The 23100-nt window shown below is 45.2% G+C and overlaps 1 protein-coding gene across 3 annotated transcripts in view; it reads left to right on the top strand.

Annotated features, from left to right (window-relative positions):
- Positions 1-23100, top strand: part of HNF1B (HNF1 homeobox B) — a 58973-nt gene that overhangs the window by 25213 nt on the left and 10660 nt on the right. For all 3 annotated transcript variants that reach the window (XM_082200813.1, XM_082200814.1, XM_082200815.1), the window contains exons 4-5: positions 2157-2395; positions 20597-20766. In XM_082200813.1, coding sequence (XP_082056939.1) covers positions 2157-2395; positions 20597-20766 — 409 coding nt within the window. The remainder of the gene's footprint in view (positions 1-2156; positions 2396-20596; positions 20767-23100) is intronic.

The following is a 23100-nucleotide window of genomic DNA, read 5'->3' as shown; positions in this document are numbered from 1 at the left end:
GAGCTCCTAGTGTTGAGTTGAGCAACTTCTTCCAGTCCAATGGCAATATTTAATTGAGGGCAACATTTGGCAATGTGCAACCAGTTTCTACTGCAGACCTGGGCAGAGCAATTATATGATCCCTACATTTTACAGTAGTTTGTATTTCAGCCATGCAAAAGGCAGAGGTTTATATACCGTGGGGGCTAGAATGCCCTAGAAGCATTCATAGGGATGCGTTTATGCATTTTAAAAAGATGTGCTGGAAAGGGTTCATGGTGAATAACAAACCTTTATATCACTTTTATATCACTATCACGGTATATGCCAGGAGCAGTTTCAAGAATATTTTAAATGTATTTTTTTACTTTTGTTTCATCCGCACAAGTTCCCATGTAGCCTTTTCAAGGTTGATGATGATGATAAATATGATAATTTAAGCAAACAAATATTTATTTACTGTATTTCATAAGATTTATACAATGCTTGACTGCAAAAAACCCTAAAAACATTTTGCAAAATGATAAAACAAGGAAATCAAGAAAAAATTACACCCACACTTCAAAACATAAAAAGTTCAATTGCTAAAACAAATGAAACTTCAACCTTCTAAGCCAGGACCACTGGTCCTGTTAGCTAGGGATGATGGGAATTGTAGTTCCAAAACATCTGGAGGGTGGGAGTTTGCCTATGCCTGTTCTAAGCATCCGGGTAAACTTGTGTAAACAAGAAAGTTTTTAGCAGGCGCCAGAAAGAGTCCTGTGACAATGCCTCCTTGATCTCAACAGGCAGGCAAATTTAAATTTGTCTAAAATTAAAAACACCAACCTGTTATAGTACTTATTTTATTTAGAGTCTCTCTTTTCTGTAATAACATGGCTTAAAAGGAAGGCCACGTTTTATACAAGCATGTTAATTTCCTTCTTCAGGAAACCTATCAGAACGTCCCACCTTGGAGGCTAATGGATCCTTATGGATTCCTGAGAGCCCTTTGTGAAGTGGAGGCTGATCTGTTTGGGAGAACTGCCCTACCAATCCCAGTCTGCCCTCAGCCAGCCTCCAACTCGCCTGCCCCCTTACTAATCATCAGGCCAGGGGTTGAGACTGGCTGTCATCTTCCTCCGCAGTCTCAGTGTTGCCCTTGTATAACTCAGCAGGGAGGAGGATAGAGACAAAACTAGAATTGGTCCCCTCTGCCTGTCCAATGGGCCTCAATCAGCACTGCCTTGGATCATTTTTGCTTTGTTCAGCTGGTGTTCCTGCTGATGCTCAGATTGCTCTGGGGGTAGAGAAGATAGTCCAGGCGATGCGACTGATAGAACCAAAATACCCTCTCCTGCTGTGCAAAGCTTGACTTTCACCTTGGGTTTTCGGCTCCCATAAGTCCCTCTTGAGTGTGGCCAGTGGTCAGGAATGATGGGACTTTTGTTTATTTGTGTGGCAAAATTTATATACCCATTGACTGTAAATCAAAATTCTAAGCCATTTATCTTTTTAAAAAGTCAATAAAAGACTAAAGTTGAAAATGTGTTTGTGTGTGCGCGCAACTCTAAATATAAGTGAAATCAAGAGTTAAGCTAAAAACAGATTAAAGCACATTTCAGCTTTTACATGTCTGTATAGGTTTTCCTGAACGAAAACTCTTTTTTAGCAGGTGCCGGAAGAAGTACGGCAAAGGCACTACCTGATGTCAATAGGCAGGGAGTTTCAAGGTGTAGGTGCTGCCACACTAAACTGTTACAAGTGCCTCATACTATTAGTTCTGAGCTCATAAGAAATCAGTTCAACAGCTCAACTCGTAACACTTCAGCAGCATCTAGACAGCCGCTGTTACCCCCATTAAGTCCACATAAGGTTTTCTGAATGCCATTGGAATCTGTCATCCGTAGAAGCCTATCCCATAATAAATCTGTTAAGTCTTTAAGGTGCTTCCACTGCTGGAGGCAGCATGCTTCTGAATGCCAGTTTGCTGGAAACCACAGAAAGGACGGATCCTGTTGTGCTCAGGTCCTGCTTGTGGGCTTCCCATAGGCATTTGGTTGGCCACTGTGAGAACAGGATGCTGAACTAGACGGGCCACTGGCCTGATCCAGCAGTGCCAGGATAGCTCTGGTTGCCTACCGAAGGCTTTTATTGCAAGCTTTTTCAATGAGCTCTCTTTATTCTTCTCCTCCTAGGGCAGAATGCCACCAGCGGGGCGTATCCCCCTCTAAGGCACATGGACTGGGTTCGAATTTGGTGACGGAAGTCCGGGTCTACAACTGGTTTGCGAACCGGAGGAAAGAGGAGGCTTTTCGTCAGAAGCTGGCTATGGATGCTTACAGCACGGGCCAACCTCACAGCATGAACCTTTTACTCTCCCACAATTCCCCCCATCATGCGCAACCCAGCTCTTCCCCGCCAAGCAAAATGTCAGGTAAGGAAATGCGGGGAGAGAGAATTATGAGAATTACGTGTTTCCCCAGCAAACACTGTTATAAGCACTTGCGGTGTTTGCGGCTTATAGTACATTTCAGAGTAAATGACGACATAACAAAGTGACATAACCAGAAGTAGTTCACTGCCTGCAAGAAGCTTACAATCAAAAACAGACAACAGGGAACTCAGTAACAGACTTTGTTATACCAGCATTTACGAAATCTCATAAATGCTGGTATTGTGTTTCTGGGAACTGCAGGTGAGCAGAGTGCTATAGCATTCGGGTTTTGTTTGCTGTTTGCTGGCCACTGTGAGAACAGAGTGCTGGACAGATCTATGGCATGTCCACATTTGGAAGACTCTGTGCAGTTTGGAAAAGGTTCAGAAAGGGGCAACCAAGATGAGGAACCCCTATGGGGAGAAAGGTTGCAGCATTTGGGCTTTTTTAGTTTAGAGAAGAGGCGAGTTCGAGACAGTGTGACAGGGGTGTATAAAATTTTTCATGGTATGAGAAAAGTGAATATAGAGAGAAGCTTTTCTTCTCTCAAAACACTAGAACTTTGCGCCATCCAATGAAGTTAAATGCTGGACAGACAAAAGAAATACTTATTCACACCGTGCATAGTTAAAACTCTGGGATTTGCTCCAAAGAGATGTAGTGATAGTCACCAATTTGGATGGCTTTGAAACAGGATTGGGACATGGGTGGCACTGTGGGTTAAACCACAGAGCCTAGGGCTTGCCGATCAGAAGGTTGGCGGTTCGAATCCCCGCTCTATATATATATATGTGTGTGTGTGTGTGTGTGTGTGTGTGTGTGTGTCATTATATATATAAAATTATATATAATTATATAAAATGTTCATGGATTTGCCAAGCAAATACGTACATAAATGTATGGGCCACATGTCTGAGGCAGCACAGGAGGGCAGTCCTGGAGCCATTTTGGCTCCCAAACTGACCAAATGTTTTCTCTGCAAGGTCAAAGGAAAATGGAAAAGCCTTCCCATTGTCTTTTCATTCACAAAACCTGTCTTAAGGGTATATCTGTGTATGAATAGGGTGAGCCTGTGACCTGGCTCAGGAACTAAGTATTTGTCACTACAAAATACTGGCCAGGCACCCCAGAGTATCCAATCAAGTAAGCATTAACACGTAACCTGCCAGACAGGAGATAAACAACGACAGTAGATAAACAACGCACTCAGATTTCTGCAGTAGACCGCCCTTTCTGTGATGTAGGTATGATGTGTCTGGGGGGTGGTCTTGAGCTACACCCCTTCTGTGATGTATGCATGATATTTCTGGGTGTGGTCTTAGACTCCAGGGTGGGCAATTTAAAATGTCTATATAAGGGCGGGCACACCTGGGTTCTGGGTCCTGCTCCTTTCCTGCGTGTGAGGGGAGCACCCTGTTGCAACAGATCAATAAAGATCAGGCTTACGAGCTGCTTTGCTTCTCAGTATTCTCTGGTTGGCCTCTGTTCTTTTCTCTGACCGATGGAGAACCTACAAAGGTCTCTATAAGGGCTCTTGTGTCCCCCATAAGGGAATAAGGGCAGATTTTCGTTTATTACAGAATCCCCATGACGGGGTGAGCTCCAGCTCTAAATAAATAGGTACCGCTCCAGCGGGAAGGTAAACAGTGTGCTGCTCTGATTTGCCAGAAGCAGCTTAGTCCTGCTGGCCACATGACCCGGAAGCTGTACGCCGGCTCCCTCGGCCAATAAAGCGAGATGAGCGCCGCAACCCCAGAGTCGTCCGTGACTGGACCTAATGGTCAGAGGTCCCTTTACCTTTAAGACAGGATTAGACAAAATGATGGAAGATAAGGCTGCCACCAATGGCTGCTAGCCACAGGGGCTATGCTCTGCCTCCACTGTCAAGAGGCAGTGTCCCTTGGAACAACAGTTTTTTTAAAAACCTTCCTGATGCCATCATGGGCACAAATCCTCATGGATGCACAGTAAAAAAGGGGACACCCAGAGGGGAACTTTCACTGCCTGTCTCATGCTCTCTCCCATCTGTGTTTATGGCAAGTCTTTGGTCATTTTATTACTTGTTGGGTGGACCCAGAGGGTTGTCACAAAAGCAAAGCAGGAGAATGGGGAAGGACGAGAGATGGGGAAGCAGGCACATTTAAATTGGGAGAGTTTGGAAAGGGACAAGGCTAGAAGAGAGTGGCGCTTAATTGGGGGAGGGGGGAGGCTATCTCAAGTGACTGAGTGGTGTAGAGTAAGGAGCATTGTTGGGCAGAACAATCCCCATTGTTCTTGTACCTGTAATCTACACACCAAAGTCAGCGAGCTCAAGAGGCAAACAACAGCTAGGGTTGTGTTGGGGTCAGTGTGGGGTCACTAGCTCTTTTCTTTTGGGTCTCTGCTGCTGGTTCCTTAAACAATACAGCATCCTCAATCTCTATCACTCTCTCTCTCACCCCCCCCCACTTTCTAAAGGAATGGGTGGAGGGAGACAACTAATGTAATCCCACCCAGTTGCAGCATGGAAGGCTGCAGAACTTCTATCCAGCATTGCTGGTTACAAACAGGGAACTGATAAATGGGTCCTTTTGAGTCATCTTTTATGATGGAAGCACTCAAAATCTTGCATCACACTTAGGAACAGCCACTGTGCTAGAGTGCACCCAGATTTTCTGTTTTCTGGTTGGGATTGAATCACATGCCAGCAAATTCGGGTTGTATGATAAAAGCTGATTTGGTACTCTTGCGCAGCACAGCTACTTGCCCCCGCCTTCCCCAAAAAGACCACCCCACACTGGATTTTATGTGGTAAGGAAAGTTATGGGATCATCCAGTTGGAAAGTGTGGGATGATGACTGCTTCGTGCAATGTTGTCTGATCCCTCCACCCACCAGTCAGAATGAGTTGTCACTAAAAACTTAAATAATGTTTTTGTTTAAGAAGGTTCTTCCTGATGGTTGACCCGGTCATTTAAAAGATATCAATTATAGATCTGCACAAATATTCTTCTTTGGTTTTTAGAATTTGTCAGAATGATGCTTTTGTTGTGAAAATGTTACATTTTGAGGTCTGGGTCGGTTTTTATCTTACACAGTGCTTTGATGGCTTTATGCTATAAAGCAATCTTTGAATAATGTCGGTTGCACAATCCACATAATGCATTCAAAGCACATAGCTTCCACCATAAAAAGGAAGCCTGGGATCTGTCATTTGCTAAGGGTGCTGGGAGTTTTAACTCCGGGAGGGGCAGGCTACAGTTCCCAGGATCCTTTGGGGGAAGTCATGTGCTTTAAATGAATGTGACTGTCTTCCGATGTCCTCACAAACTCAGTGCAAACGAATCATCAGAATAAACACTCAATAAACAGGGTGTCTGGGAGCAACCTGAATTCAGTATAACACTGGCGGTTCCACAACCCTGGTGCCACCAGTGTAGAAGCTCACCTCCATGCTGCCACACGCTGGTAATAATCAGGCTGTGGCAAAACTATATAGATCCCTTTAACTGATTGCAGCTTGTGCTAGAGGGGAATCACAAAACCACTCCTTGCCGCCAAGATTGAAGGGGGACGGGTCCTGAACCTTAGAATTACAGAGCTTAAAGTCGTCTAGTCCAACCCAATTGGAAGCTTACAATTATTATTGTTGTTGTTATTAATTACCCACCTCTGAGCTGATAGGAGGAAAGGTGGGCTGGAAAATACAAATACAGTGGTACCTTGGTTCTCAAACTTAATCCGTTCCGGAAGTCCGTTCCAAAACCAAAGCGTTCCAAAACAAAGGTGCGCTTTCCAATAGAAACTAATGCAAAATCGATTAATCCATTCCAGACTTTTAAAAACAACCCTTAAAACAGCAATTTAACATGAATTTTACTATCTAACGAGACCATTGATCCATAAAATGAAAGCAATAAACAATGTACTGCAGTCGCACAATCAATCAATCAATCAATCAATCAATCAGTAGCTGAACCGGGTTCCACACAGTCACAAAAACAAAACAAAACAAAAAAGCCACAAAAACGCAAAATAAATAGCAAAAACAGACAGACCTCAGCATAACGCTCAAAACGGAAGCGTAACTCTCAAAACGGGGCACGTTCGGCTTCCAAAAAATGTTTGCAAACCGTAACACTTATTTCCAGGTTTGCAGTGTTTGGGTTCCAAGTTGTTTGAGTACCAAGGCGTTTGAGAACCAAGGTACCACTGTATAACAAAAATACAAATAATCATGGGAATTGTAGTTGAAGGGTGCTGGGAGCAGTAGCTCTTTGAGGGGTAAACTATGGTTCACAGGGATGTTTGTTTCAAATATGGTTTAGACGTATGGTGTGTATGTAGCCGTGTTCCTCCGTCCCAGATAGCAAATGCAACAAGCCAAATATGGATGTGCTTTGAAGCAGCTGCCTAAAGCGGCTCCACTGTCTTCCCCACTGACCACGATGTGACCCTAGTGGTGGAATGTCCCACACAATACCCGTGTGACAGAGAGAGGAGCTTGCTCTCTTCTGTCAGGGCCTGATTGCTTACAAGATGCACTACCAGCACACTGTCAGCAAAATCAGCTGTTTTCAGTGTTTTCCCTGCTTGCCTTTACAATAATACGCCAGCATGGAGTCGGGAGGGGGGGGGTACCATGGCTTTGTTTCCAGCCCCCCCCCCAGCCCCCCACAACTCCTCCCGGTTATGCATGCTTAATTGACAATTAAAGTTGGGGCTTTGAACCAGTGTGGGTGCCTTTGATGTGTCCTCCGCATCCCTCCAGCATCTGTTGAATTAGCCGATGACTCTCTTTTGTTTTTTCTCTTATTACGGGGCCACTGAGATGGTTCAGCCAGTGTCCAGTTTATTCCGAGAGGGTGGAAAGGCTCTTAAATGTGGTCCTTTTAACCCATCCTCCCGATATCCCTTCCTTTAAACAATAAAATAAATAGCATTTTGCAAGGTTTGCCATTACAGGCCTCGTTTGCCTCAGAGGGCACAGACTTCAGTCCGAAAGTAGAGAGCTTTGCCAACCAAAGTGAAATTAAACACTCTGAGAGACATGGAATAGTCACCACGCTGATTGCTGCCTTATACTGAGTCAGACCAATCAGGTCCATCAGGCTCCGTATTGTCAGTAGCTCTCCAGGATTTCAGACAAAGGTGTCTCCCAGCCCTATCTGGAGGGGCCAGTAATTGAACCTTCTGCAGGCAAAGCAGGTACGCTGCTGCTTAGCTACGGTGCATTCCAGGAACATAGGAAGCTGCAATATACTCCACTGGTCCACTTAGTTCAGTGGTGCCTGCACTGACTGGCAGCAGCTCTCCAGGTCTTTCCCCTCACCTATTACCTGTTTTTTTTAAAAAAAACTGGGCATGCCTGGGACCTTCTGCATGCAAAACAGGAGCTCTACCACTAAGTGGCAACCCTTCTCTCTCCCCTCTCCTGGAAATATCTACTTAGTTAAAACTTGTACCCCTCCTTTCCACTAGTTTGTAATGGGTTCCAGGAACTGTAGCTCTGTGGAAGGTAAACTACAGTACCCAGGATTCTTTGGATGAAGTCTTGTACTTTAAATGTATGGTGTGTGAGTAAACATCTGAAATATCTGAAAGACCATCTCCTTTACAGACCCTTCTTGGGTGTTAAAACTGGCACAGGGGAGGTCCTCTTGAACTTAATGCTGTTCTTGAGAGTTTGCAAGTTTGCACAGAGAGAGCATCATGATAAGGTGCTCTGTGGCAGCCCCTGAGCTCTGAAATTCTCTCCTGACGGAGATGTCCCTGGCTCCTTCATTGCACAGCTTTCATCATCTGCTGAAGATGCGTCTTTTTGCTCTGGCCTTGGACACCTGGTAAAGTAAAGGTAAAGGGACCCCTGACCATTAGGTCCAGTCGTGGCTGACTCTGGGGTTGTGGCACTCATCTCGCTTTATTGGCTGAGGGAGCCGGTGTACAGCTTCCGGGTCATGTGGCCAGCATGACTAAGCCGCTTCTGGAGAACCAGAACAGCACACAGAATCGCCGTTTACCTTCCCGCCAGAGCGGTACCTATTTATCTACTTGCACTTTGATGTGCTTTCAAACTGCTAGCTTGGCAGGAGCAGGGACCGAGCAACGGGCACTCACCCTGTCACGGGGATTTGAACCGCCAACCTTCTGATCGGCAAGTCCTAGGCTCTGTGGTTTAACCCACAGCGCCACCCGCGTCCCGGACACCTAGTAGATATAGATTAACCCATATATTTGGGGCCCATCCTATTCTTATGATTGTAAATTGTTTCAAAATAATTTTCATCCTGTGTTTTTATATTGTTGTATCCCACCCTGGGACCTTATGGTGAAGGGTGAGTAAGAAATCCAATATATAATAATAATGAAGAGGGAGAAACCTTTATCTATTCCTCTTCAATGGGCCAGATATTGAACCAGGGGCTTTCTGCATGTGGACATGTGCTCTCTTGCTGAGCTGTGACCCTCTCTCCGTAACTGGTGTGTGGTCTGTAGGACCTGTTCTAATTGATTGATGGAATCTGCTCCTGTAAAATATGATGATGTCTACTGTCTAAGTTGGCTTTGAAAGGAGATTAGACAAATTGAACCGGAGGACAAGTCTATCAATGGCTCCCAATCATCTTGGCTATATGCTTCTCCCAGGATCAGGCCCAGAAGCAGTATGCCTTTTAGTAGCAGAGCACATGCTTTGCATGCAGAAGGTCCCAGGTTCAATCCCTGGTATCTCCAGGTAGCGCTAGGATATACGTCCTCTCCGAAATGCTGAAGAGCTGCTGCCTGTCAGTGTAGACAATACTAAACTAGGTGGACCAATGGTGTGACTTGGTATAAGGCATCTTCCTATGTTCCCATGTCTAGAGGGAAGGGCCATAGCTCAGTGTTAGGGCACCTGCTTTGGATGCAGAAGGTCCTAGGTTCAAACCCCAGCATCTCCACGTGGTTGGTGATGGGAAAGACCCTTTTTTTTGCCCTTGCCTCTGCAGAGCTGCTGCCAGTCAGAACAGACAGTAGTAAGCTAGGTAGGCAAATAGTCTGACCGGGTATAAGGAATCTTCTTATATACCAGTGGCTGAGAATCACAAATTGGGGAGAGCGTTCTTGCTGTTACGTCTTGCTTTTGGGCTTCCTTAAGACATCTGGATGGTCTGTGTGTGACAGAGGGTGGTGGGCTAGACAGACTCTTGGTCCAATCTAGCAGGGCTCTTCTGTGTTTAGAATGTATCCCAGAATCCTTTGCCACACACTGGAGATCCTTCCACAGTCCTGCACATCAGGCTTCCCTAATCAGCTGATGTGCAAAGGATCCCTTCCGGAGACTGAAAGAAAAAGAGCTGGAACCTACGGCCGCAAAGCTCTTATTTGGAGGTTTAATATCCCCGCTTTAATTTACTCACCTGCACAATGCGAGGGGCAGGGGAGAGATGGAATTTGCAACTCCCCACGGCTGGCTGTTTTTTTTGCTGACCCCACTGATGACTCTCCATGCTGGGATTTGAACTGTCCTTGCACTGTTCTGTAGGGTTGTCTGGAGCACTAAATTCCTTAACTGCTTAATAGCATGCCTCAAATCGTCTGCAACCCTCTTCTGTCCCAAGCCACTCTAGCCAGTACTAAATAATGTGCAACAGTTGTATGCAATTAAGCTTTGAATTCTGAAAGGATGAGGAGAGAGGTATAGCATAATTTATACATTTTGTGTGTATGTAACTTTCTTTAAACCTTCTTAAGAGGATGGCAAAAGGGGAGAGGTTTTTTTAATTGCTGATGACAATTTTCATTGTGTCTGCTTGCACAACAAGCCTGTGATCTATAACTCCCTATAACTCTATAGAGAGTTCATTATAACTCCCATTTTACAGATGAGGGACTGAGGATCCAGACATAGGTTGCTTCCACACCTCTTGCTTACTGAGCACTCATCCTGATTTGTTTGCACAAGGTTTGTGGGGAGGTTAGACAACATTGGCTGTTTATTAAGCATTCGTTCTGATTTGTGCGCAGGAAGCAATTGTTATTCCATAGTTTTCCAGGGCATCTTCTCATCACTTTCCTAATCGCAAAAAGTCCCCTTTGTCTTTGTCTTTTTTCTTTCTTTTTGGAAGCAGGCTTGTTGCTCAAGAGCTCCAAATAAACTTTCATTACACAATCCTGAATTTGCCAGGATGAGGTTAAATCCCACCTGAAAACAGTGACAGTCTGCCCCATAGATACTTCCCTAGTGCAGGTTCAGCCCAAAATACTTTGCTGCCTGAAGTGTTATCCTCCTTTCATGTGCATTTCCCTATAACTTTCTGTATTGCAATCATCATCATCATCATCTTTTCAGCAAGTGGATTTGTCGCTCAGGAGCTCCACTTCAACTTTAATTCTGCAACCTGAATTTCCCAGTAGGCAGTTAAAATTTACCCGAAAATAGTGACAGTCTGGGAAGTGTCCTCTATAAAATCAGACATTTGAGGGTACTAAATGTACTAAAGAGGGTGGGATAAATGACTGCATAACCACCCTGCAAGCAAATAAGGACAAATGCTCATTTTTGTATAACCTTCCTGCAAACAAATCTGAACAAATGGTCAATGAAGACTGGGCATTATTTAACCTCTTCATAAGCCTTGTGCAAGCAGATGAAGATGAAATGCTCAAATAAACAGTTCATCTGGAGAATCCCAAGATGGTACTTGGGACTTAATTTGGGCCAGGATTGAGCCTGGGCATCTGCTTTCAAATAGCTAGACTTGACCCTGAAATGTGTGAATTAAAGAAATTAATTAATTACATTTCCTGTGAGTGGATTTCACTCACTGTGGAGTAGCTAAAGAGAGTTCAGCCACACCAGAGATGAACTGTGGTGTTTTGGAATGGATGTGGCGTCCATTCTGACATCTCTCTTTCTAGTATAAATCAACTCATCAAAAGTCAACCAAATCAGAGATATTAGCACAACATACCAACTTACTCTTCACGTAAAGGAGACAAGTGCTTTCTTCTTTAATTATACCTGTTTCTATGTGTCTTAAGATTTTCAGTCCTTTGGAATAAAGTTGTAGGGGTTAGTTCTCTGGGGGAAGGGGAGCACTTAAAAAGGTTCTCAGTTATTTATTCCCCATTCTACTGCTAGGAGGAGCAACAGAATGCTGGATTTGAATGCCAAAGGGGGACGGCCCATCCAAGCCCCATATTTTACGCTTTCTTGCTCATTATTGTGTTGTATCAGCTCAACACGTTGTTTAGGAACCTTTTCTGGTTTTATTGGGGATAATTAGAGTTTTATGGCACCAGCCAAATAGGCAAAGGAGGACAGTCACAATAAACTGGTTTATAATGGACATAAATGATTCGCTCTACAACCGCAGGAGAGTAACACTTTCAAGCACCTTTTGAGTGGCAGTCTCTTGTAGTTTTTGCTGGCTCTCTCAATAGGATCCGTGGGCTCTTGTGGATGAAATGGTACAAAGGGAGAAATGTTTGGTTGATCGGCCTGTTGGTGGCGGGGTGGAAAAAGCTCCCGCCGTGAGTCAGAAGAGTTAGGGGTTATCCACACTTCCTCTATCCCTGCTTCTTTCCCCAGGGAGAAACCATTCCTTAGTGCTCAGTCAGAGGAAAAAGGCACTCCAGTTTTCAGTGGATTACTGTTTTTTTCTGATTTAGAACCACTTGGACCCATGCCTTCAGAATTGTAGGAAAAGCCCTTAGTGACTTGGAGACTTTGTGGATTATGGCGTAGGTTTCCTTCCTCTGCTATGTGTGGCTTATGAACTAAAAAGTCACAGCTACCCCATACATTTAAATCCCTGTTGCACCACTTCAACTGCCATGGTTCCCCGCCTAAAGAATAATGGGGACTGTAGTTTGTTAAAGATGCTGGGAATTCTAGCTCTGTGAGGCGTCCCCTAAAAAAAAAAACAACACCAGCATCCTTAACAAACGACAGCCCCCAGGATTCTTTAGGGGAAGCCACGGAAGTTCAAAGCTTGGTATCATAGTGCTTTCAATGCATGGTGTGAATATAACCGAAATAAAACATCCAGTTTTAGGAGGGGAAAGTATTAAAAATAAAACTGCCGGTAATGACATGCTTTTATATTATAAATACAGTGGTACCTCAGGTTAAGTACTTAATTCGTTCCGGAGGTCCGTTCTTAACCTGAAACTGTTCTTAACCTGAAGCACCACTTTAGCTAATGGGGCCTCCCGCTGCCGCCGCGCCGCCGGAGCACGATTTCTGTTCTCATCCTGAAGCAAAGTTCTTAACCCGAGGTACTATTTCTGGGTTAGCGGAGTCTGTAACCTGAAGCGTATGTAACCTGAAGCGTCTGTAACCCGAGGTACCACTGTATATGGCATGTCCTGATTTGGAATACAGTGGTAACTCTGGTTGCGAACAGGATCTGTTCTGGAGCTACGGTCACATCCCAAGGAATTCGCAACTGGAGGTGGCGCTTCTGCACATGCACGCGGTGCGTAGAGTGCTTCTGCGCTTGCGCACGAGGCGAAACCCAGAAAAATACTTCTGGGTTTGCCACATACGTATCCTGAAGGATACGTAACCGGAGGTGAACACAACTAGAGGTACCACTGTACTTGAATATGGTTAGGAGCAGAGGAACCTGCCTTATACTGTGTCAGACCGTCATCCATCTAGCTCAGTATTGTCTACACTGACTGGCAGCAGTTCTCCCAAGGCCAGGGACATTCCCAGTCTTGCTTGGAGATGCTATTGGGGAGTGAACCTGGGACCTTCTGTATGCAAAGCAGATGCTCTCTACCGCTGAGCTACAGTGGTAATAAATTTATTAAATTGGTATACAGCCCTTCACCCATAGATCACAGGGCAGTTCACAACAAAAAAATACAAAATGAAAACACACATGATAAAAACAAGAACAAACCCATAACCCCCCCCCAAACACATTTAAAAGGACATAGAATGAGCCCAAGGCCTGGTTAAAGAGAATGTTTATGCCTGGCACCTAAAGATATGTAATAAAAGCGTCAGGCAAGCTGAAAAAGTTGGAAAGGGGCAGAAAAAGGCAATAGGACTTGTGTACGTGGAATACCTCCCATAGGAGGAAAAGACAATGCATCTGGGGCTTTCTTGTTTGTGGGTAGGGGAGAATAGATAAGGTGAGGTTTTATGAAATTATGCATGGCATGGAGAGCGAACCTTTTCTCCCTCTCCCATAATACTAGAATTCAAGGTCATCCAAGTTAAATTTATGGGCAATGGATCCAGAACAGACAAAGGGCCTCTCCAGACGGGTGTTTTATTGTGGGTCTGTTATGCAGCATGTTGTTGACACAGAAATAGTGCATTAGTGGTTGATTTATTCTACTTTATTTTGTGGTTCTTTTCTATGAGCACTGTCTCAAGGGGCTATAGTGGAACAAGAGTGGAACAAAAATAAACCCAGGACATGGTGGCGTAAAAATGGGTTTGGGATTCCATCAGGAAGTTGCGGGATACGAACCACTGGAAATGAAGCAGTGTGACTGCCCCAAAACTTCCGCAGGTACATATAGTGTTGGAAGTGGGGTTGTGTGCCCAGATACTATCATAAGCACAAATTATCATGAGTGTTCGATAAAAAGGACGTCTGGAGGAACCTGAAAGGAAATATTCCCCCCCACCTACCCACAATGTGCAATTTGAGATGGGATCTGCTTTGGAAAGTTTCACCAAACTAGCCTATGTGGTTAGGAAACCGATATTTTCTGTGCTTGGGCAGGAAAACGTGAAGCAGCCAATAAAGGCATTTGATGGGCTCTGCAACCTGGAGTCGGAAACAATAGTTCAGGTCCCATAAACAAGACTTTTATATTCCGTCTGCTCCTCTACTAAAGCCATCTTTATGAAGCAAGGCGCAGTCACGCAGAGGTGGTTTTTCTATCAGGCTTTGCTGCTGAGAACTAATGGCAGAGGGAGCTCCAGGAAGAATGAAACCTCTCCATGCCACAAGAGCCTCACGCTGTGGCAAGGGAAGAGGGCGAACAATGGGCTGGGCTTTTCAATGCCTGTCTCGCCCAGGTTTTCCATAAACCACAGACAATATCCTTTGCGCAATATATTATCCCAAGACATTCAGAAGCCAGGGAATCTTTACCTTCCAGGCGTGCTGCTGAGGATTCTCAATATTTTTTCATTTATTCCAAGCCAGGGATATCATGTTGGTTGCTGTCATTTCATTTCCAGGGCTAGTTCAAAGGGCTCACATTAGCATTTAAAGCCCTGAACGACTTGAGCCTCAGATATATTTCAGAAACCACCTCCTTTCCTATAGACTGTCTCAGGTGTTAAGATCATCAGAGGGGGGTCCTCTTGGTAGTTCCTTCACCATCAGATTTTTTGGGGGGTGTCTGCCCAGGAGAGGGCATTATTTGTGGCAGCCCCTGAATTGGGGAGAATTCCTTCCCCAGAAAGGTGTACCCGGCACCTTCACTGTGTAGTCTTAGTTTGTTGAAGGTGCAACACTTTGACCTGGACTTTGACTTCACACAAACATACAGAGAGAAGGCAGGCAAGAGAGATCAGGAGTGGGGCTGGGCAATATATTGATTTATTGTCCAAAACCGGTTTGAAGTCCATATTGTGATATCCGTTTCATAATTTTTGACCTGGCAGTATATCGCAAATCATGATGTGTATTTGGACTGGGCGGTGTATCATCCAAAACAAGTTTTGAAAACCATATAATGATATTGGTTTGATAATTTTTGACCTGGCAATATGTCATAAATCATGGTGTGTGGGTGTTATGCAAAAATCACAATGGAGGAAAAACTGTGAAGCCAGCCAATGCCTCCACATAGCTCCACCCTTATTTCAGACATCGTGATATCACAATGTTTGGCTGGTGATATATCACGATGTTGAAATCCAGGTATCGGCCAGCCCTAATTAGGAGCCTTCCTGTTGTCTTCCTTGTAATCTGTAATGACGGTTAATCCATCATTAACTGTTATAATATTGTACTGATAAATTGTCACAGCCCACCCTGGGACCACCTGGTCCCAAACAAGCTTCTTAAGTAGAGATCTTTCCAGTCTGCATCTTTATTGGAATTGTTTTTCAATGACTTAACTGTTTTATCATTTGTGAGTTTGGGCTCATACACACAGCCCTGAATGGGAACAAATGTCATTGGGTTTCCTCCAGATTGACTTTTGCTCTGATTTAGGTCCTAAAGAGCTGGTTTTCTAGAGGAAAGCAGCAAGTCAAAGGCTTAACCACTTATGACTCATGCCTAGAAAGCACAAGACAAGTGGGAAATTGTGGGATATGAACTATTATTAATGATAATAGCAATAGGCAGGTAAGAAGTGTTGTTTGTTTCCTTGTTTTGGTATGTTATGCTGCTGTACCACCAAAGCACATCCCCCAAAATGACTTGCCAACCAATTAAAAACACACATGACAATAAAATCCAGTCAGTTTTGCCATATACTGCAACTGCATTTTCATAGAATCCTAGAAATGTAGAGTTGGAAGGGACCTTGAGGGTCATCTAGTCCAACCCCATATGCCTCCAAGAGCAAGGTTGCTGAACTACATAGGCCTTTGGTCTGACCTAGCAGGGCTCTCCTGATGTTCTTGCCATCTCCGCAGGTGGGGTCAGCTTGAAGTATTTATCTCCCCGAGGCGAAATACAAGGCAGCATCATTGCAGAAGCTGGGTGGACTGGGAGTTGAACCTCGCTTCAGCCCTAGCTCCAGGCAATGGGAGAGTGTTCCCCACCGCTCCTTAGTGGAGCAGGCTAGTTATGGCAGTGCAGGGACAGACCACATGGCGTGCACACACTCAGCCTTGTCCTCCAGCAGAAGGGTACAGCCAGGGGGTTCCCAATGCCGTCTCCTAGCATCTTCTGCCTGAAGCAGTTCCTCCTCACTGCCCAATGATAGGGGAGGACCAGAGAACATGATCAGAAAAAGCATATTTGCACTTGGTTTCTGCAGTGCTTAAAAAGAAATCCATTCTGCCAGAAGACCCTGTATAAACTGTAACCACCGGTCTCTTAACTAGAAATTTTAGGATTTGGGGGCCCAAAAAGTGGGGGGGGGAAGGGGGGAAGTGGAAGAGAATCAGCACAAGAATCTTCAGAACTCCAAATATACAGGTACCTTAATATGCTTGGCATTATTTAATTGTATTATGTATTAATGCAATAAAATACGTAGATGGTCCCATAAAACTTTAATTATCTCTTAATGGGATTTTTCACCTTGGAGTTAACTTTCCTAAGCAGAAACCGATTCTCCTTTTAAAATGGCAAAATCCATGTGGACTGGGGGTGGGGGAGGAGGTAATGAAGGAATCGGTGTTATTTACGTTTCAGTTAAGAAAAAACAAACCTCGTCCCTCAAACTCAGCTCTCTTTGTTCTAATTATCTTCCCTCCCATTGTTCAAACAATGTTTCAGACTTTCTGATCTGGCCCGAGCCTGGGCACCCTTTGCATGAGGTTAGGAATACAGTCAAAGAATGCGGGTGTACAGCGCTTCAGATTGAGCAATGTTTACCCTGTTCATGTCTGGGGCATCCACTTGCGCTGGCAAAGGTCCATTTGTCAAAAGAGCATTCTTCCATTATCAGGGATGGGGAAAACAGAGGGTGCCAAAGACATATCGAGAAAAAGGCCCCTCAAACACTTTTCGCATCTGTGGCATGGGGTCTGTATGGGTCGCAACATCCACACGCCATACATTTAAAGCAGATTCCTTCTGCCGAAGAATTCTGGGAACCGTAGCTTGCCTTTCACGGTTCCCAGCACCCTCAGCCAGCGGCGTAGCGTGAGTTGTCAGCACCCGGGGCAAGGCAAGTAATTTGCGCCCCCCCCTAACCCCTAACCTGCGAGTTGCCACTGGCGCTGCCGCCCAAACGACGCCGCTTGCCCAGAGGAGGAGGGGGGCAGAGAGGCGAGGAAAATGCAACATGGCCCAGCAGCTGAAGCAGCAGCGGCGGAGGCGGGGCTGTGAGGAGGGGCTGCCTGGCGCGTCCTCCGCGGCAAGCGCTGAGAGCCGCTGCCTGCCGGGTGTCTTCAGCCCGGGCGCGCGCAGAGCTCATCGGTTCCGCGAGACATGGGGCTCTGCTACAGCCTGCGCCCGAGGCTCTTCGGCGACTCTGGAGGCAGCGAGCGCGCCCCCCCAGATGTTGCGCCCGGTGCGGCCTGCCCCCCTTGCACCCCCCACGCTACGCCACTGCCCTCAGCAAACTACAGTTCCCAGGATTCTTTGTGAGCAGAGAACATGGGCTTTAAATGTATGGTGGGTAGATATATTCTGGGTTGAGGTCATCTCAATGGACTTGCACGGCTTGATTGGGTCAGTGTATATATCCAGATAGTTACATCCACATGTTCTTCTCTGCAAAACTGCATCAAATATCTATCTCATTCAGAATCCTGCTTCCTGCATTGGTCAACTGGCTACTGGGCTTCAGTGGAGTAATCTGTTGGCTCGGGAGTCAACAACCCTCTAGAATGTTGCTGGACCACAACTCGCATCATCTCCAGCCTGCATGGTCCATGGTCTGTGATGATGGGTGGAGTGTTCCAGTAACCTCTGGAAGGCACCATGTTGGTTACCCCTGCTTCTCCAGATCTAGACCGCAGGGCAGCGGTGGGGCTGAGTTCGAGTCTCATCTGGAGTGCAAATCTTGGGAAGAGACCTTGGACTGGTCATGTTTCACATGCAGAAGTTCCCAGGTTGAAGCCCTGGTGGTCTCACCAGTTAAAAGAATAAGCTGGTAGGTAATGAGAAAGACTTGCATGAGAGCTGCTGCTGCCAGTCAGAATCAACAGTAGCGAGCTAGATGGACAAAGGGCTCTTCCAGACGGAACTTTTATTGTGGGATCGGGTGCTGCTTACGCCACAAGCTTTTTGCAGCATGCACACCCACGTTTGTGTTTGCATTTATTCCGTGCTTTTCCCCACTAGAAAAATAGGTGGCAGTACTCACCATGAGGATGTGGGTGGCACTGTGGGGGACGTGGGTGGCGCTGTAGGTTAAACCACAGAGCCTAGGACTTGCCGATCAGAAGGTCGGCAGTTTGAATCCCTGCGACAGGGTGAGCTCCCGTTGCTCGGTCCCTGCTCCTGCCAACCTAGCAGTTTGAAAGCATGTCAAAGTGCAAGTAGATAAATAGGTACTGCTCCAGCGGGAAGGTAAGCGGCGTTTCCGTGCGCTGCTCTGGTTCACCAGAAGCGGCTTAGTCATGCTGGCCACATGACCCGGAAGCTGTACTCCGGCTCCCTCGGCCAATAAAGCGAGATGAGCACCACAACCCCAGAGTCAGCCACGACTGGACCTAATGGTCAGGGGTCCCTTTACCTTTACTCACCATGAAGTTGTTACAGTAAGTATCAAAAAATAAGGAGAGGAGCCAGTAGTGCGTACTCTTGAGTACCCCCTGAAAAAATAAGTTTTTATTGCTTTTATGCACCACATTTTCTTCGAAGGAGTTCAAGGTGGTGTACATGGCTCTCCTCCTCCCACTTCATCCTCACAACCACCCTGTGAGGCAGGGGAGGCTGAAATATGGGCTGCTGGCCTGATCTAGCAGGCTCTTCTTAATTTTTTAATGCTAGGATCTGAAAACCGAGACCTTCTGCAGGCAAAGCTTGGGTTCTACCACTGATTCCTCCTTTACCAGGTCCACTGTGGTCACTTTAGCTGCCCAGGTGCTGCCCGGGCTTTATCTTCCTCCAGCGGCTCGCCTTCCAACAATGCTTTTGGTTTGTGGCGCATGACGGTGCATAACAAATTACCTCTTGAGCCCCAGGACTGATAAAAGGGATTTTGTTTCCCAGCTGGCTTCCTCAGTTAATTATTTCTGATCTGCTCCGTGTGCCTTCCAGTGCCGCATCCAGTGTATCCCATGGCTGAAGGTTTTGAACATTTTATATATATAAAAAACCAAAACACACCTACGGTGAATCATTTCGTACCTTCCAACTGCTCCTTGTTTAACAAGACGAGCTGTCTGTTTTTCTCACAGCTGCTGGTGTGTATTGTTGGACACACATCTGGTATATGGGAAGGATGTACAGTGGTACCTCGGAAGTCAAACGGAATCCATTCCGGAAGTCCGTTTGACTTCCAAAACGTTCGGAAACCAAAGCGTGGCTTCCGATTGGCTGCAGGAAGCTCCTGCAGCCAATCAGAAGCTGTGTTGGATATACAGGCTCCAAAGAACATTCACAAACTGGAACACTCACTTCCGGGTCTGTGGCATTTGGGAGCCAAAACGTTCAACTCGCAAGGTGTTCGACTTCCGAGATACGACTGTATAGGGAGGGACCACAGCTCAGTGGCAGAGCATCTGCTTGGCATGCAGAAGGTCCCAGGTTCATCCTCTGGCATCTCCAGGTAGGCCTGGGAGAGACCCATACCTGAAACCTCTGCCAATCAGTGTAGGACCTTACCAGCTTGGATACAGGACATCTCAATGACTGCCTGATTCCTTATATCCCTGCCTAGTCACTTGACTCGGGGGGGGGGGATCTCTGTTGGTGGTCCTCCATGCATTCAGTGTTGTGGGCCCAGGCCTGTGCAGCTCCCTCTGACTTGAGATGAGACAGGAGCCCTCCTTGTTGAACTTCACGTGAATGACAAAAGGAATGTTCACACATTACATCCAACCCGTGTGCCTGTGTGATACAGATAGTGGAGCTGTACAATAATTTGCATGTCCTGTTAAAACAGTGTACAGTCTTTGCACACATGTACACAACAGGTGAGCTATACAAGTGAACAGGTGTATACTTTCACACCAAAACGTGTACTTGTGCAGAAACAGCCTGTGCCTGTGTCTTGTCAAATGTGTGAACAGCTCTTTCATGGACACAAAACGGCTCAGCTGTGCACTTGTATAGTTCTTAACATGTCACGTTCAACATGCACACAGACTCTGTGTACACACAATCTCAGCTGTAGAAAGCAACACGCCTGCACGTTTTCACCCACACACTTGCACAGCTTGTATCTTTGTCCGGTGTAATTTGTGAACAAGCCTAAATACTCTCTGATTCTAGGAAGCATTTTAAGGTAGCATCCAGGTTTCTGTGTGGGTTTTATGGTGATCTATTAAGTTGTTTTATTCCCTTTATGGCTTTTTTTATTATCAAATATACACCGCTTAGAAAGTGCTAATGGTGAAGCAGCATATAAATGCCTTTAAAACAAATAAATAACATGCCTGAAACTATTTGAATTATCTTCTCCCCAGGAGTCCGCTACAGCCAACCGGGGAGCAATGAAGTCACTTCCTCCTCCGCCATTAGTCACCATGGCAACAGCTCCATGGTGACCACCAGCCAGGCTGCCCTACAGCAAGTGTCTCCAGCCAGTTTGGACCCAGGCCACAGCCACAGCCTGCTCCCACCGGACGGCAAAATGGTGAGCACACCTGCCCTATTGTAGCTCAGGGACTGATAAGATAAGATGGCCTAGCAAGCAAAACAAACAAAACTTTCTCTTTTTCATATTTTTTTTTAAAACTCTGGGGGTTTGTGTGTGCATGTGGGTTTTTTTGCACAAGACCTGTGTTAAAACAATGAGGCATTTGTAGGGACGGGAAGGGGGAAAGCCTGAGTACACTGAGGAAAAAGTCATCATGCTGACCTTACCTTTTCCTTGGCAACAGGTAGTGACACAGGCTTTGAAACCTGCCAATAAATGTGACACAGAGCCGTTCTCAGGGTATTGATTGAATGCCTGCTAAATTGGAACGGTGGGGTGGATCATTGTTTGCTCTTCGCTGTTGATGACATTCCATTTGATTAAAACACACACACACACCACCTTCAATCATTCCATCCCCACTGAAGTCATTTAGCAAACTCCCATAATCCCTTTCTCTTTTAACCCCTATGACTATCTACATTCAGGCCAACAGATGTTAGCAAAAGTAATAATGGCCTGGTTCGTATGTAACAGTAAACTCTGGTTTATTAAACTATGGCATGGTGTTATGTGTGAACCCAGCTAAGCAGTTTAACTATGGCTTGTTAACTATGGTTAAAGATGGATAACTAAGGTTTGCAGTTGGTTTATTAGCCTTAGTTAACATTAACCATGGCTTAACATTACAAGCAAACCTCCTTCTTAATTATGATTAAGGAACCGTCCCTGCAAGTGAAGAGCGGTAAAAAAATTCAAGCCACTCTCAAAGCTTGGCTGCTGTTGCTAATGCTTCTAACAAATCTGTGGCATAAAAAACGCCCCATGGTTTAAGTAATTGTCTGCCAGATGCTTCAAATCTATGGTTCATTAACTATGGTTATTATTAGGCATGGTTTAGTGTTACTTGTGAACCAGGCCACTGTTTTTTCCAATAGAGCCAACTGGGCAGGACCAAGGGCTAAGGAGGCAGGTCTAAAGAGGTGGGGCTACAAAGGTCCTCTTCTGCTAGATATAAGCAGGAGCTGAGCTTTTGTGCAGGTTGGTGGGTGTCTAGATGAAATTTAGTTATAATACTACAGTTTTACTTCTTTTCCATTTTGTAGGCTTATAGAATTATTACCACATTGATATTTAAAATGGCTCCATTTCATTTAGACTTGGGATTTCTGTTTTGATGTATGTTGTGAGTGCTTTGTGGTGCATGATTGTCAAAAAATATTATAGATCCTTCAAATAAATAAAATCAAATGAAATCTGTCTCAGGTAAAAATCAGAATTTGCATTGGAATTTGCCTAGGCATTTTGCCAATGTTTTAATTCCCGACATGTGTTAGTCTGATCTCTGGGTGTGCAGTCAGTCTTTTATGGCTCTGCACTCAGGGTCACAACGCTGGAGAGTGCCTCTGCAAGTTTTCTTTGTGACCATGGGGTCGAATTCTTTCCTGGTCAGGTGACTCCCCTCCCCTGTCCTTATTAATTCATATATTTTTCTGTCCCTAATCGCTTTTTCAAGATTTGCTGATGCATTAAATGGTTTGTGTAAATGGGGTGGTTTTTTTGTACCACATGCATGCCTGACTGAGGCGACCTGGACTTGAGGAATTTCTCCTTCCTCAAGGTAAGCATACAAGGAATTGTGTCCTGCGTTGAAGGCAGCTGCCCCCCTCCTTCTTATAATGTATGATCAGAGAGTGCTGAAAGCTTTAGTAGATATGCCCTCTGTAAACTGCTTTCAATCCATCTGTGTTTCTGGTGGACTGTAAGGTAGAAATAGACAAATCTATAGTGTTTGGTTTCTTTACATCTCCGCAGCAATTTACTATTAAAAAAAAAAAAATCTTCGTGAAAATTTCCAGCAATTTAGTGCAATCCCTCCCCCAATAAATACATATTTGTATGCAGTTTTGACTAATATAACCATTCCTGCAAGCCAATTCTCATAATCTAATGCATTTTTCTATGTTAACTTCACTAACGCATGCATCTTTATGCACACTTTCACCTAAGGATGCATTTTTGGTTGGAGAGCTGCATCACAAAAATTCAGATACGTGCCATTTTTGAAGGATACTTGCATTTCAATTTGCGTATTGGTCTGTGAAGTGCAAATACCTTTCTCATCAAAAATGAAAACACAAGCCAGTTTTCTCCCCCATTCCTTCCCTAGGTTGCCTCAGAGGTTTATCAGAAGTTCCTCAAGGAGAAGGGATAACTCCAACCGTATTTGTTATTTATTTAATTATATTGATAACCCATCTTTCCTCCAAGGAGCTCAAGATGGAGTACCAAGGTCCTCCCCATTTATAACCTCACAACAACCCTGCTAGT

Source organism: Podarcis vaucheri, assembly GCF_965113315.1.
Source record: "Podarcis vaucheri genome assembly, chromosome: 15".
Classification (NCBI taxonomy): domain Eukaryota; kingdom Metazoa; phylum Chordata; class Lepidosauria; order Squamata; family Lacertidae; genus Podarcis; species Podarcis vaucheri.
The sequence above is the reverse complement of the archived record's forward strand: the minus strand, read 5'-3'. Positions and strand labels throughout refer to the sequence as shown.